This window comes from Sorex fumeus, unplaced genomic scaffold (assembly GCF_029834395.1).
Source record: "Sorex fumeus unplaced genomic scaffold, SorFum_2.1 ptg000029l, whole genome shotgun sequence".
Classification (NCBI taxonomy): domain Eukaryota; kingdom Metazoa; phylum Chordata; class Mammalia; order Eulipotyphla; family Soricidae; genus Sorex; species Sorex fumeus.
The window spans coordinates 8,208,953-8,223,768 of NW_026606086.1; the positions used below are offsets into that span (position 1 = coordinate 8,208,953).

The 14,816-nt window shown below is 51.8% G+C and overlaps 1 protein-coding gene across 1 annotated transcript in view; it reads left to right on the forward strand.

Annotated features, from left to right (window-relative positions):
* Nucleotides 1–1,031: 1,031 nt before the first annotated feature.
* Nucleotides 1,032–14,816, forward strand: part of SAP130 (Sin3A associated protein 130) — a 69,243-nt gene continuing 55,458 nt past the window's right edge. Inside the window, exons 1-4 of the mRNA XM_056115401.1 lie at nucleotides 1,032–1,188; nucleotides 2,886–3,003; nucleotides 11,762–11,997; nucleotides 12,967–13,125. Coding sequence (XP_055971376.1) covers nucleotides 2,892–3,003; nucleotides 11,762–11,997; nucleotides 12,967–13,125 — 507 coding nt within the window. The 5' untranslated portion in view covers nucleotides 1,032–1,188; nucleotides 2,886–2,891. The remainder of the gene's footprint in view (nucleotides 1,189–2,885; nucleotides 3,004–11,761; nucleotides 11,998–12,966; nucleotides 13,126–14,816) is intronic.

The window sequence follows — 14,816 nt, forward strand, 5'->3', positions numbered from 1 at the left end:
TTGCACATGCTAGGGGAAAAGGGAGCTCAGATAGAGAAGTGAGCACCAAATAAACGGTGGTGGGAGGATCCTCCTAGGATGGGAAAAGCATGCTGAAAGTAGACTATAGACCAAACATGATTGCCACTCAATGCCTCTTTTGAATTCAATGACTTTTAAGGGAAATTCCAGCCAGCAAGAGTGAGTTAAGAAAAGCGGTTTGGGGAAGAAGAGGTATCTGAGATTCATCCTTGTTTCCAAAAGCTGCGATAAGGCCCTCATTTCCTAGGCGGTGGTTGTTACCTGCTCTGGGGATGTGACCAGCCCCCCTCCTCAAACTAAGGAGCCCTTAACTGCCACCCGGGAAGGGAGGAGGGCCGCGGGATATTTATCACCAGTTCTGCATGTAGCCTGGGCAGCTTTGCTTCGGACTTCCACAGGGGCTGATGCGCCAGCGCCCGCTTGGGCTGCTTTGTGCAGCGCGCGATGCCTACAGGACCCCTCGGCCTGCTCCGAGCCGGGGGGGTGCCGGGCGCACTCTGCACACGGGGTTCCAGATCCCCGGGTTCAGTTCTTCCGCGGAGCCGGGCTCGTGCCCGCCGTGGCCTTGGGCGGCGACACCAGGTTCTGCACGCAGCGCCGAGAAAAGCGGGGCAGGAACACCCCGGGCCTGCCCGCTGCCCCTTCGGCCCGCCGCAGCAGGCCGCCAGGACGCTTTTCCCGCGCTCGCTTCCCAGCGGAAAATGAAAGCGAGCGCTGTCAGCGGACGCCACGGGGTGGGATCCACTGTCCTCACCGGGCGAAAAGAAAAGGCGGAACCAACCGCAGAGTGCAGAGGTGTGTGGCCCGGCCCGGGGTCGCCCGCAGGCCCCGCCCCCGGCCCGCCCTCCGGGCCCGCGGGACTCCATTTCCCAGAGGCCTCCGCGGCCCCCGGGGGCGGGACCGCCCGCTCTCCCTCGCACGCGGGGCCGTGAGTGGCTGCGGCGGCGGAGGGCGGGGCGTGCGGCAGCCAATCGCGGGGAGGCTCGTTACGGCGGCGGAAGCAGCGGCGCTGGGCTGAGGGGTGGGGGGCAGAGTGCTAGCGCCCCGGCGGCGGCGGCGACGGCGGCGGCGGCAGGTCCGGAGCGCCCGAGGACGTCGGCCCCGCCAGCGGGGAGGGCGCGAGAGCGAGCTCGAGGCGGCGCGGCGGCCACTTGGCGCGGCCCCCAGGTAATGGCGGGACGGGTGCTCGGGAGCAGAGGGGAGGAGGCGAGGGGGCGGGGCGGCCGCGCCGGGCTGCAGCGTCCGTCCCGCTGCGCGTCCCCGGGGAAGGGCAGCGGCGCCCCGTGCCCGGCGGCGCGCGCCCCGGCTCTGGGGCGAGCGGGGCACGGCGGTTGGGCCGGCGGCAGGGGCCGGGTCTCCGGCGGCACGGCGCGGGAGAGGCGCGGGAGGGGTGGGCCGAGCGGGGCGTGGGGGCGTGGCGGGCGCAGGCCCCGGCGGGGCGGCCGGGGCGGCCGGGGGCCGGCGCGGGCGGGGCGGGGCGGGCGGCCCGGGGAGTTTGGCTCCCGGAGCAGTTTAAAGTGACTCTCCACATCCGGGCCCTGCGCCCGCCGCTTTCAGACACCGACCGGGGCGGGGCTCCCCGCGTCCCCGCCCCCCGCGCCGTGCGGCCTCGTCGCCCGCTGCCATTGGCTGGGCCGCGAGGGGCCGGGGCTGCCCCGGCCGGGCTCGCGCCTGATTGGCCGGCCGGCGGCGGGAGGGAGGGGCGGGCCCAGAGGGCGCCGGCAGCCGCGGATTGGCGCGGGCGCCCGAGTGACGCGGCCGGCGCGGGGCCAATGGGCGCGCGGGGGCGGCCGGGTCCCGGGGAAGAGGGTCCGGCGCTGGCTGGCGGCGGCCGAGCGCGCTCGCCCGGGCCGGACGGGCTGGACAGCTGCCGCGCCGGCCCCGCGCGCCCCGGGAGCCCGGCTCCGCGCCCCGCCCGGCGCGCCTCGAGCCTCCCCGGCCCGGCCAGGTGGGAGCGCGGCGGGCGGGCGGCGACCGCAGGTGAAGGGGCGCGCCGCCCGTCGGGGGCTCCCGGGCCGCCGTCCCGGTGCCCCCCGCACGCTCGCAGACCCCCGAAGGGGCCGTAAAGCCGAGTTTCCTCCAGTTCGGCGGGGGGCTCCGGGGTGGCGGGGGGCGGGTGGTGACCCGGGCGGGGGTCCTTTCCCGAGCGGCCGGTGGGGGTCCCGGGAAGGGGGCGGGCTTCGGGCACGTGCGCTGGAGCGCTTGCAGCGCTCCCTCGGGGTGAGTGTTGGTGGGAGGTTCTGGGTTTGGGGAGGGGGCTGGCTCGCCACACTCTGCGGGTGATCCACCGAGGAACCGGGTAACCACCTCGCGCAGGTCCCAAGTCTTGGAGGGGACGTGCCGGTTTCCAGGAACGCCTGGCACGGGCGCGCGGGTCGTGTTGACGGCGCGTCTTGCCCCGGTGTCCGTGTGGCTGCAGTGTGGGTGGCATGCTCGCTGTGGGCACCGTACCCCGGACATCGTGTACATGTCAGTACCGATCGAGTCCGTGCACGTCGTAAATTCTGTGCTGCCGATTCGTAGTCCTTGTTTTTTTTTTGGGGGGGGGATATGCTTTTGCTTGGGGGCCACACGCGGCAGTGCTTCGTACTGGTGCTGGCCCTGCCCTTGGGGATCACTCCTGGCGGTGCTGGGAGACCGCATGGGGTGCCAAGGATTGAACCCAGAGTGGCCACATTGCAGAGCAAGCGCCCTGTTCTTCTGGACTATCGCTCTGGCCCCCATCAGTCATTGTTTTAAGATAAGTAGAGCTGGATTTGCTTCTCCCAAGGGAAGGTCCGGGCGGGACTCAGAATGCTCTACTTTGGCATTATTAATTCTAATCTCAGAAGTCAGCAGTAACCTTTCAGCTATTCACACTGCAGGTGGAAATGAGTTCTCAGCAGTTTCCTCGGTTGGGAACCCCGTCCACTGGGCTCGGCCAAGCCTCTTCCCAGATTCCGAGCAGCGGCTCTGCAGGACTGATAAACCCAGCTGCCACAGGTGAGACCTGGAATATTCCTTTCTGTTGTTTCTTTCTTTCAGAGCTCTTCTTTCCAACTTAAATTATTCAGATTCTTCTGTGCTTTTAGTAAATATCAGGTTTTCAGATTTGAAGAATATTTCATAGTTCCAAATTAAACAAGATTCCCCCCCCCCCTTCTGTTTTCCTCTCTTCATGTGCGGAATGTATAGGGAATTGCCTACAGCCCTTTTTAATGTTTTGGTTTGCGGGCCACACCCATTGTTGTTCAGGTTCTGCCTTTGACTTCATAAGCTGACATTCGGCATGGTGCTTGAGGGTTGGTGTGTTTTAGGGATCCAACCCAGGCCGCCTCCTTGCAAAGGATGTACACAGACCTGTTGCGCTGTTTCTTTAGCCCCAGGAGTTTTATTTTTATCACATTAATACTATCACTATCACCCCGTTGTTCATCGATTTTCTCAAGCGGGTGCCAGTAACGTCTCCATTCATCCCTGTCAGGTGCTAGTGTAGCCTGATGACATATTGGGGGCTTCTTCAGGGTCAGGGGAATGAGGACCATCATTGTTACTGTTTTTGGCATATCGAGGACGCCACAGGTAGCTTGCCAGGCTCTCCGAGAGGCATGGAGGCTTTTGGAGCAGCCTCTAATCACCTTTACAGGTGTTCCCAGTCAAGCATATATGCGGGCAAGATCCTCTCGGTAGCCTGCCAGGTTCTCTCAGAGCAAGAACTAGACAATAAGAGGTCTTCTGGCTTGGTTTTATAGTCTCTGGATCTTGGCCGTTGATGGAGTTATATGGCAGTTGGTGAGTGTAACGCCTAGCTATTGGAAGATGGGGGATCTGGGTGGAGGAGGCCCAGTCCCGAACCGAGCAGGCTTGGAGATCTCAGCCCCAGGTCCCGCACACCAGGGTTCCTCTACCGGTTCTTTCATGCTTGAGGCTCGTCCTAGCATGTGGAGAGTGGTCTCAGCATGGCCATGGCTGGTCCAGGAGGTCTTCAGCTGCCGGGGCTCTGCTCAGGGCGGAGAGGGATATTCAGCCCGTCCCCCCCCCCCCCCCGGGGCGTTTTATATATATATGTATGTATATCTCATATATATTATATGTGAAATACGTCTAAAATATATATGTCACATTATAGTGTTTTAATTTAATTAAGATCCTGGGGATACAGTGTTAAGGGAGACCAAAGGTGTGTGAGTCTTGCCTTTGAGGAGCTTATTTAGGAAAAAAGCTTATTTTAAATAAAATTTCATATGTATGCAACTTGGTTGAGAGTTATAGACTGTTTGAACACTCTAGGTCAGTTCTCAGCAGGAGCTGATTTTTCCCTCACATAGAATATTTGACAATGCAATGCTACGGTGGATAAGGCACTGTAGTTCAGTTCCTGGCATCCAATATGTTCCCTGAGCATCTCCAGGAGTGAATCCTGAGTGCTGAGTCAGGAGTAACCCTTGAACATTGCCAGGTATGTGGCCCCCCAAAAAAGTTTCAGGGTGCAGGAGACAAGCATCTCGCTCCTTCGACAGTGTTAAAGCTGAGAAGTGCCTTTAAATAGGTTCAAGTGAAAAGACAACACAGAATGGAAAGTAGTGTTCCTTTTTCCTAATCCTTTTTCTAGTTCTTTTTAGACATGAAATTGCTTCATGTCCCCTGCCGAATAGTAGCTGCTTACAGGACTGAGCACGTTTTGAGTGCAGGAGGTCTAAGCACTCCTGGGTGTGACCAGAAAAACACTTATTCATGGTTTCTGAATGAGTGATAAAAGTTTTCTTGGTCTAGGAACTTTATTGTTTCTTTTGTTGCAGCCTTCTTCCTCTTCTCACTTATTTGGCTCATGTCTTCTCCCGAGGTTTTCTATCAGAAGTCACTGTGTGTAGGCTGCCTTTGCTAACTCGTATCAGTTCAGGGCCTCTCCTTAGGATAGGAATGGAGCCTGTCTCTGGGGTGGCCTGATGCACCTGCTGTGCTTCATTTGCTGCAGTGTATGGGATGAAGGAGTGGTCCAAGTTCCCACAGTCCCAATAAACTCTTTACTCCTTAAAACATTCTTTTTGGGCGACAAAGGGCAGCGTTTTTGTCCTGCATGCGACCAACACAGGTTCGATTCCCAGCATCCCATATGGTACCCTGAGCACCACCAGGAGTAATTCCTGAGTGCAGAGCCAGAGGTAAGCCCTGAGTATTGCTTGCTTTAGCCCCAAAACAAAGAAAAGACAAAGGGGAAAAAAATTGGGGCAGTGTTTTATATTTGACATAAATTCACAACGGGGCTGGAGCAATAGCACAGCAGGTAGGGCATTTGTCTTGCACGCTGCCGATCCAGGTTCGATTCCCAGCATCCCATATGGTCCCCCGAGCACCGCCAGGAGTAACCCCTGAGCATCGCTGGTGTGACCCAAAAACCAAAAAATAAATAAATAAATTCACAACAGGATAGTTTACATGAACATAGCTATGGAGAATATTTTTCTTTCCTACAAGAAATACTCATTGAAACAGGTGTCAAGTAGCAATAGTTGCTTTGTCAGGATGTCAGCTTAAATCAAAATTGTCTTCAATTTTATTCCTGAATAGTGTATATATTTTTTCCTTCAGTTACTCCTTAAAAAGAATTAAAATATTTCTTGGTGAATGTTTTTCAGTAGCATCTATTGCTCTTATCATTAGTAGTAACTTGGGATCCTGAGCTTATCAGAATTTCAAATATGTGTTTGCAGTTGAGATGTATAGATTGCAAAATAGCCTGAAATAAAACGCTTCAGTTGTCTGGAATGAAATTGCTGATGGTTCCAAAAATCTCAATGGGAAATAATCAGTAAATTTTATCTTAATGAAGCTGTCAGACTCAAAACATTCCTGTACAAGTATGACTTTGGACAAAGTTATAAAATTATCCATTTCCCGTAAAAGTGTAATAGGGTGAATCTTTTTGTATTTGTGGTGTTAAAAATCAAAACATTGAAAGACTGGGGCCTGAGAAATAGTACAGGGGGTAAGGCACTTGTCTTGCACATGGCCAACTGGGTTTGTTTCCCATTATCCCATATGGTACCCTGAACCCCACCAGGAGTGATCCCTGAATGCAGAGCCAGGAGTAAACCCTGAGCATCATTGGATGTGACCTCAAAACAAAACAAAAAAACTATGGCAAGACAGGTAAAACTTTACTAACAAACATCATCCTTATTTATGCAGGAGGTCCTAAGGAATGCGTGCACGCACGTGTATGTACTTGTACAACTTTGGTGTGGGGGGTACACACTTGGCAGTGATCTGGAGATGCTCTCAGCTCTGCTTGGGGGTCACTCAAGTGGTGCTCAGGGACCATGCAGGGCATTGAAGCTGGGCCTCCCACATGCAAAGCATTTACTCAGCCCATTGAGCCATACCTGTGGGTCCCAATGAGAAAAAAGACATGTATGTAACTTTTTTGTTTTGAGACACACCCAGCAATGCCCAGGGCTTTTCCATGGCTCTGTGCCCAAGGATCACTCCTGGCAGTGGTCATTCCTGGGAATTGAACTGGGGTAAGCTGCATGCAAGGCAAGCACCTTAATCTCTGTGGCCCAAAAAGAATATTTTAACTAGTGAGATTGATAATGGTTGCAGGATACATGCTCAGTGTGTGAATTATAAGTTACATTTCTGAGTATTTAAGTGAAAAATTTTAAATACCACTTACAATGATATAAAAACATTAAAAATACTTAGAGGCAAATTTAATAAGATTTATATAAGAAGTGGAATTAGAAAACTGTAAAACACTGCTGAGAGAAATCAAAAACCTAAGTAAAATGAAGAGAGACCTTTTTCATAGAGTGAGAACCATATTCAAAGAAATTCTAATCAAAATCCTGCCTGATCTTCTATGAAAGCTGATGGCCTGAATCTAAAATTTATGGAGAAACCAAAAGACCTAGAATAGTTAGAGCAATTTCAACAAAAAGAAGAAAGTCAGAGAATTCAACTGCTTTATTTCAAAACTTTCAGTAATGCAACATGCATCGAGATTAATATTGGTATAAAGATAGAAGCATGGGCCTTGGGAGAAAGGCAGAGTTCAGAAGTAGACACCCCTGTGGATGCGCAGTTGCATTTTAATGGAAGCTTGTAGGTAATTCAATAGAGTAATGATTGTCCTTTCCACAAAATAGTGCTAGAACACTAGACTGCATGTGGGGTGAAGTGAAGCTTTACCCTCACAAAAGTTAATTTCTGTTCTGCTTGTTTTGGGTCCACACTCAGCACTGCTCAGGGAACCGTGTGGGTGCCACGGATAGAACCCATATTGGGTCTGTGCAAGGCGTGTGCTTACAACCCTCTGTGCTCTCTCTGGTCCCCAAAAGTTAATTTAAACTATCATGAATCTAAACATGAAAGTGAAAAATTTCCAAAGAAGAGAGTTCAGAGATTGCTCAAAAGGGTACCGTGCATGTTTCTGCAGGCTCGGGGGCGATCCCTGGCAGCAGGTGATCCCCTAAAACCACTAGGAGTGACCTGGAGCACTAAGCTGAGAGTAGCTCGAGTGCTTCCAGGCTTTTAAAAATAAAAAAAAAATTCTAAAAAGTGGACATAGGAGAACTAGTCTTAAGCAAAAAACATTTAGCATTAGTTTACCAGAAAAAAAAACGCACTATAAACAGAGCAGCTGAGGGGCAGAGCAATAGGACAGCAGGGAGGTCATTTGTCTTGCATGCCACCAACCCCATTTCAGTGCCTTGGAACCCCACAAGAAGTGATCCTTGAGTATAGAGCCAGGGGTAACCCCTGAGCATCTCTGGGTGTGGTCCAGAAACAATACCAGAGAGAGAGAGAGAGAGACTAACAGGTCATTTTCATTAACATTAAAATAGATCATTCTTCATTTTGTTAAAAGACAATTAACAAAATAAAAAGTAGCCCTGGACTGAGAAGACAGTTGTGGTAAATACCTCTCCTGGCCCAGACAGTTTGGAGAAACTGTATTTAACCTCCAAAATGCCATTCTCTGCATTCCCCTTCTCCCCATCTGAAAAAAAATTTTTTTTCTGTTTTTTTTTGGGAGGTCACACCCAGCGATGCTCAGGGGTTACTCCTGACTCTGCACTCAGGAATCACTCCTGGTGGTGCTGGGGGGACCATATGGGATGCCGGGAATTGAACCTGGTTCCTGGTTCCGCCACATTCAAGGCAAACACCCTCTCCGCTGTGCTTGTGTTCTCTCTTGAACATGCATTTCCTCCTCTTTTTCACCTTCTCTCAGTAAATTTCTTTGAATAAAACTGCTTTGCTTTGCTTTACTCTTTCGTCTCCTCCTGAAATACTTTTCTGTGAGGGAGGGCGCTGGTCCTGGAAGATTATTCCAAGGTGAGGGCTGACTTTCCTGCCCTGCAAGGAGCAAGTCCTCGCTCCCGCCTGGGTCCGCGGTTCTCCCAGAGGTCGGGTGGTGGGGACCAGTTCCCGTCCTTGCAGACCAGGAGGGCTTCAGGTGAGCGTGGCGGCTGCTTGCGAGGCCCTGGCAGGGAGCATCTGTCCTGTGGGTGCTAGGAGGAGCAGCCTTCCCCAGACCTGAGCTGCACTAGGCATTTCCCCTGTGGCCTGCGTGGTCAGGCAGAGAGGGGGAAGCACTGTGTTCTTGGGTCTCCCTCCCTTGCCCCCACACCCCCAAGGCACTGATGTAGTACTCTCCTCCAGCCCCTTCCTCCCCATTTTGGGGGGGACAGTCCACACCTCAGCCCGAGCTGTGCACTCTCACACTCCCCTCCCACGGGGCTGTGAAAGGACTCACATTCTTGAAGAGATGTAAAATATTTGAATGTACACTTCACCGAAAAAAAAAACTGTATTAATGGCCACTTAGCATATAAAAGATCCTCAGCATCACTGATCCTTAGGGAACACAAATTAAAATCACAGTGAAAAATGACTGCACACAGCAAATGTAGATTTTTCGAATGACCCGACAGATTGGCTGTTCTGATGTGGTTGTGCAGCATGCAGACCTCCCACTTGAGAGAAGTTTGGAACATCTTACAGAATCCAGCTCCCCAAGCCGTCCTATCCAAGGCATTTCCATAAGATAAGGGAAAATACATCAGACATGCAAGCACTTTGGTCGAAACTGAAAATAGTTGAAACTATCAACTGGTAACAAGGTTAGTAAGATCTGGTGGAGCTGTCTGGTGGAATCCTTCCTCAGTGGTTAGAGAGAGAAAGGGCAGCGGGCTCTGGCTTACAGGGGTGTTCCTCAGCCTCTTGCTGACCACGACTCCTTTCTACCTTGCTTCCTTCCTCTGTGCCACGTGTTCTGCCAGCTGACCCCTCGTCCCAGGCCCCCATTCATCTAGGTGTCACCTGTGGCCCTCTTGGAATATCCTGAGGGCGCCCAGGAGTCCTTATGGCCCTTGTTAAGAAACATGGTTTACATATATGAATGACCCCGTCAAAAATATGTTAGGACCTTAGGAGATTTCAACAGCCGGAGCATTGTACTTTGCAAGCAGGAACCCAGGTTCAGACCCTGGTACCTTACGGTCTCGGTGTGACCAAAAACAAACATAAAAATGATGTGTATTTAACTAAAGTCCCAAGTAGAGCACAAGCCTTGAATGTGTGAAGCGGTGGTTTCAGTCCCGGGCACTGCAAAAAAGGAGAAAGAGGGAAGCCAGGTTAGAAGTTCGTGTTGTGTGAGACTTGATGAAGTTCCAGGAAAGACAGAGTGATGGCGATAGACAGATCTGTGGCTCTCAGGAGTGGTTGGGAGGGAAGGCAGCCATCCCAAATGACTGGATTTGCTCGAGTAACAGAAAAGGTCCTCTTTCTCACAGTTAAGTTGTGGTTTCAGGACTCCGCTTTTGTGAAAACTTTGCTAGCCTAGGATGTTGATAAAAGTTTGGAAATAACCTAAAAGCCCATCAGCGACGTGATCATTTAAACTGGTATCTCTGTAAAGAACTCCCCATAGCCTTTTAGAAATGATGCTGTGTGCAACGGGAGACAGTGCAGTGTTTGGAGCACGGTTTGATTTCCCACACATGTTCCCGAGCGTCACCAGGGGCGGCCCTGGAGGCCTGAGCACCACCAGCAGTGACTCGGGGGCGCCCGGGTCCCCTCAGTCCTGCAGGCAGGACCAAGCAGCAGCGCCTCCTCAGACCCAGGATGGGCCCTCAGACCTCCTGAGCACTGCTTGGAAGCCCTCGCTCCCTCCCGCCCCCAGGAGCGAGGCAGGGATGCAGTTCAGAGGCAGAGCACCCATTGGCAGGCCCAATTCCTGACTCTGACTGTGCCAAAAAAAATTTTTATTATAATGTGTTTTTTTTTGTTGTTGTTGTTGTTTACTTTTTGGGTCACACCCGGCGATGCACAGGGGTTATACCTGGCTCATGCACTTAGAAATTAACAAACAAAACCAGCAGTGATCTGTGAGTAAGTTGGGGTGGTGAGTGCCCTGGTGAGGGGCAGTGACCGGGTGGCGCTGACCTGAGGGTTCATGGAGAATCAGTGCAGGGCTTGTTACTGGGGTAGTCGCTCAGTCATGAACATTCACAGGACGATGAACTTTTATGGGCTCGTCATTATAAAGGTAGCCGGGTAAAAAGTTAAATTAAAAACCCACCCATTGTTTACAGAAGTGAAAAGTATGAAGGTTTTATCAAAATGTTCACTCCTCAAGATAAATCTCTTGAGGGGAGAGATTTGGGGTGCAGCTTTACTAAAGTTTTACAAATAATCAAAAGTTTTTGCATACATGTAATTGTTTTTTCAGATAATGTTTTTTCAATGAGTATGTTCTTACTACGTTAGTTCCTTGAATTTTTTTTTGGGGGGGTCACACCCAGCGATGCACAGGGGTTACTCCTGGTTCATGCACTCAGGAATTACTCCTGGCCGTGCTTGGGGGACCATATGGGATGCTGGGAATCGAACACGGGTCGGCCGCGTGGAAGGCAAACGCCCTACCCGCTGTGCTATCACTCCAGCCCCAGTTCCTTGAATTTTTTAAAAATTAATTTCTAAATAAGTGACATGTCCTTGGGTGTGACATATAAGAGGGAGAGTGTATTCCTCCCCTCCCCCATCACCACCCATACCCAGCTGCTGCTCCCCGCTTGCCATGCTGGGGGGCTGGTTCTGGGGGCACTCCTGGCCTTCAGCTGCGCCGGTCTACCTGGCAGCGCCATAGCCAGTGGTGCTTGTGGCGCTGATCAGCTCTTCGCTTTCCCTTCAGACTGTAGGATGCCTTGGGAGCCAATATTCCCCATTACAAACAGAGATGCAGAAACTCAGTTTATTGTCACTGTTGATTTTTTTTTTTTCCCTCCTGGCTTTTTGAGCTACACCTGGCGATGCTCAGGGCGTACTCCTGGCTCTGCACTCCGGGGTTACTCCTGGCAGGCGTGGCGACCGTATGGGATGCCGGAGACCCAGCCCAGCCCAGATCAGCCTGTGTCGGGCAAGCACCCTACCCGTGTGCTATTGCTCCTGCTTGCCCTTAACTATTCTTGATGAAGTTGGTGCCTATCTTCAACTGCACATTGATCTCTTTTGAGCACATTTTGGATAGCTGTCAGGCTTTTTGTTCATAATTATGGGCAAACGACGATGTCCAAAAAATACCCTGTCGTCCACAGGTTCCATCAGGTACTCTGATGCCCAGATTCTCTTGTTAAACCGTAACAGGACAGTGGCCAGGCTGTCAGGCCTGAGCCCCCATTAGCGTTGCTCCGGTTGTCTGTGCTGTCGTGTTGGTGTCGGAAGGAAGTTGTTTCACCCCTCGTGTCTCTCCTAGTCAATGATGAACCTGGTCGAGATGCTGAAGTCGGTGCCAGGGAGCACCTGGGTGCCAGCGGTTCCCTGCAGTCCCGGGAAGACAAGCAAGAGCCTGTGGTGGTGCGGCCCTACCCCCAGGTGCAGATGCTGTCTACACACCACGCGGTGGCGTCCGGCGCCCCTGTCACAGTGACGGCGCCCCCCGCCCACCTGACGCCAGCAGTGCCACTCTCGTTCTCGGAGGGACTCATGAAGGTACGGGAGTCGCAGATGGTCACGCTGAGCCCCGGCTGAGACGGCCTGATAATTCTGCCAGTTTCCTTCCTTTGACCGTTAGTTCAGCTTTTCTCTATAACTTAATTTTGATGTTCTGAGGTGCCTAATCTTATCCACTGGGTAATGAGTATCGCAGAATTTCGACGTTAATTTAATATGTTATGATTATGCCGAGTCCGCTTTCATGAATGAGCAACACACTCTGTAGGTTGTGTTGTAAAGCAGGGGGGTCTCTGAGAATATTGCCTTGCGTATGCCTTCTGGTTCTGTTTCCCCTACTAATAGTGTTTTTGTTACTTTTGCTCAAACTTGGAAAACAGCATTGCCTAAATTCTAGGTGGCTGCTTGAACACTGAGTGCTGATCCTGCATGGGCTGTGCAACTGAGCGTAGGGGGTGCAGAAACATGAGTGACAGCAAAAAGCTTTGAATGCGCCATAACTATAAATTCACGGTCAGCTAAGTAATAAATACTAGGCGTTTCTGGCAGCTTGTGCCCACGCCACATGTTTTTGGTGGAAGAGGGGTCACCAGTGGAATAAAGAAATCTGGATTGGAAGGAAGAATATGGGCTTTTTTTTTTTTTAAATGTAGGAGTACTGCTATTTATTCAGCCACCGATTAGGCTGATTGAATTGTGCATGAACTCCACTGACTATGGGCTCTTAGCACACAGAGCTGGACTTTTCTCACCGGTTATCTTCCCCGGATGTTTTGAGAAAGTGCAGCCATTGCTTGTTTGCTCCCTCCCTCACCTGTGGAGTGTCAATGCTAGTAAGCTGTGACGCTGAGGGAGAGACTGTCAAATGGATGTAAATAGCTTTCTGTCCTGGCACTCACCAAGTTTGATTTTGTCTGAAGTTCGCACGTGGAATGAAGTTCACAAGGAGAATGAAGCGTGTCACTGATGCAGAACTGCTCTTCGTTTTCTGTTGTCTTCTGTTTGCAGCCACCCCCAAAGCCGACCATGCCCAGCCGCCCCATTGCTCCTGCTCCACCTTCTACCTTGTCACTTCCGCCCAAAGTTCCAGGCCAGGTGACTGTTCCCATGGAGAGTAGTATCCCTCAGGCCTCAGCCATTCCTGTGGCAACAATCAGCGGACAGCAGGTACCTAGTCTCTTAATTTGCTGACTTTTGTAATGGAGAGAGCAAACTGCTGACCCTTCTTTGCTAAATGCCCGCAGTGTGTTGTACACAATAGTCTAGGTAAAACTGAGAGTCATTGAGATCTGCGAGGGAAAGACATGAGGTTTGAGAGAAGACGAGGGCTGTGGGGAATGAAAGCCATTGTGTGTGGTGGTCTTTGTTGGCATCTGCTGTGTATGCGCACTGCCCTCAGTGGCAGATGAATCTTGCTGAGACAGTCAGAGCTCAGAATCCAGTTTGCTCGGTTGCATCTACAGTGGGCAGGGCGGTTGCCCTATCCGGGCTAACCCAGCGATCTCTGGTACCCCATATGGCCCTCTGACCACAGAGCCAGTAGACAGCCATGAGCTCTGCCTGGTGTGGTCCAAAAACAGAAAAAAAAAAAAGCCATAGCAGACTGGTTGCCTCTGATTCCCTCTTGAGGAGTGCAGTTGCACCCTCATGGACAGCTGGCAGGTACCGCATAGCCCCAGTGGTAGCACTTCTGATTAAGTTTGCATTTGAAATACTTCTGCAATTGCAGTCCTACTCCATAATATGTATTTGATTTATTTACCATGTTAAGGAAAAAGCAGTTCTCAACATTCTTCTATCTGAAAAAGGTATTCTGAAGAGATGCACTCTGGGGCCCGAGCAAGAGGACAGCACTTGCCCTGCACGTGGCTTTTCTGGGTTCCATCCCTGGCACCCCGTTGTGTCCCTGAGCCCCACCAGGAGTGACTCCTGAATGCAGAGCCTGTAATGCAGGCCTACGCAACCAAAAAATATTTTCTAAAGAAGCATTCTTTTTGTTGGATGCTTCACTGGGTCTCCATATGAGAAGCACTGCCATCTCTCTGGGGTGGATGTGTGTAGGGAAGGAACTGCCCTGTGGAGGAGAGGTTCTCGGAGCATGATCCAGAGCTAGGGCTTCCAGCTGGGCCCCTTCATGCAGAGCGTGCTCTTGGAAAGGACCATTTTTGGAACGAGGTAAAGGTCTGGTCACAGAGTATCTCTTGCATATTAACTGATGATTGAATATTCAGGATAGCATTAGAAAGCATGGCCGTATGGGGAGTGAAACAGGGCATGGTAGAAAACAAGCTTTGGCCAAGGAAGGAGAGTGGGAAAGCCTCCGCTCGCCAGCGTCCATGTCTCAGAATGGATGCTTGGCATCCATGTGTCTTAGGGTCTCAAGCTGGTGAGGTTGGAAGAAGCTGATGGGTTCTGAGACACACTCACAGAGACCCATAGGCCCAGATCATTTTAAACTCTGCTTTGGGGTTCTAAAAGTCTTGGTTTGATGTGGTTTGGGGCCCTACAGCAGTTTTCTGGGGCGGCTCCCACTCTGCTTAGAGAGGAGGAGGTCAGGGATCTGACATGTGGAAGCAGGGATCCCGTCCTGGTGCTCGGCATGCGCAGCAGGTGCCCAGTCTCTTGGATGATCCCTCCAGACTTGTTTGTGTTTTTCCCTTTGCCTGTTTTGGGCCACACTCTGCAGTGCTCAGGGCTCACTCCTGACTCTGCACTCAGGGATCACTCCTGGTGGGACTCCAGGGACCATATGGGCTGCAGGAGTTTGAGCCCAAGTTAGCCACTTTAAGGCAAGTGCCCTGCCTGTTGTACTGTCACTTAGGCCCCTGCCTGTCATTTTTTTAAAAGTTGAGTCTGTG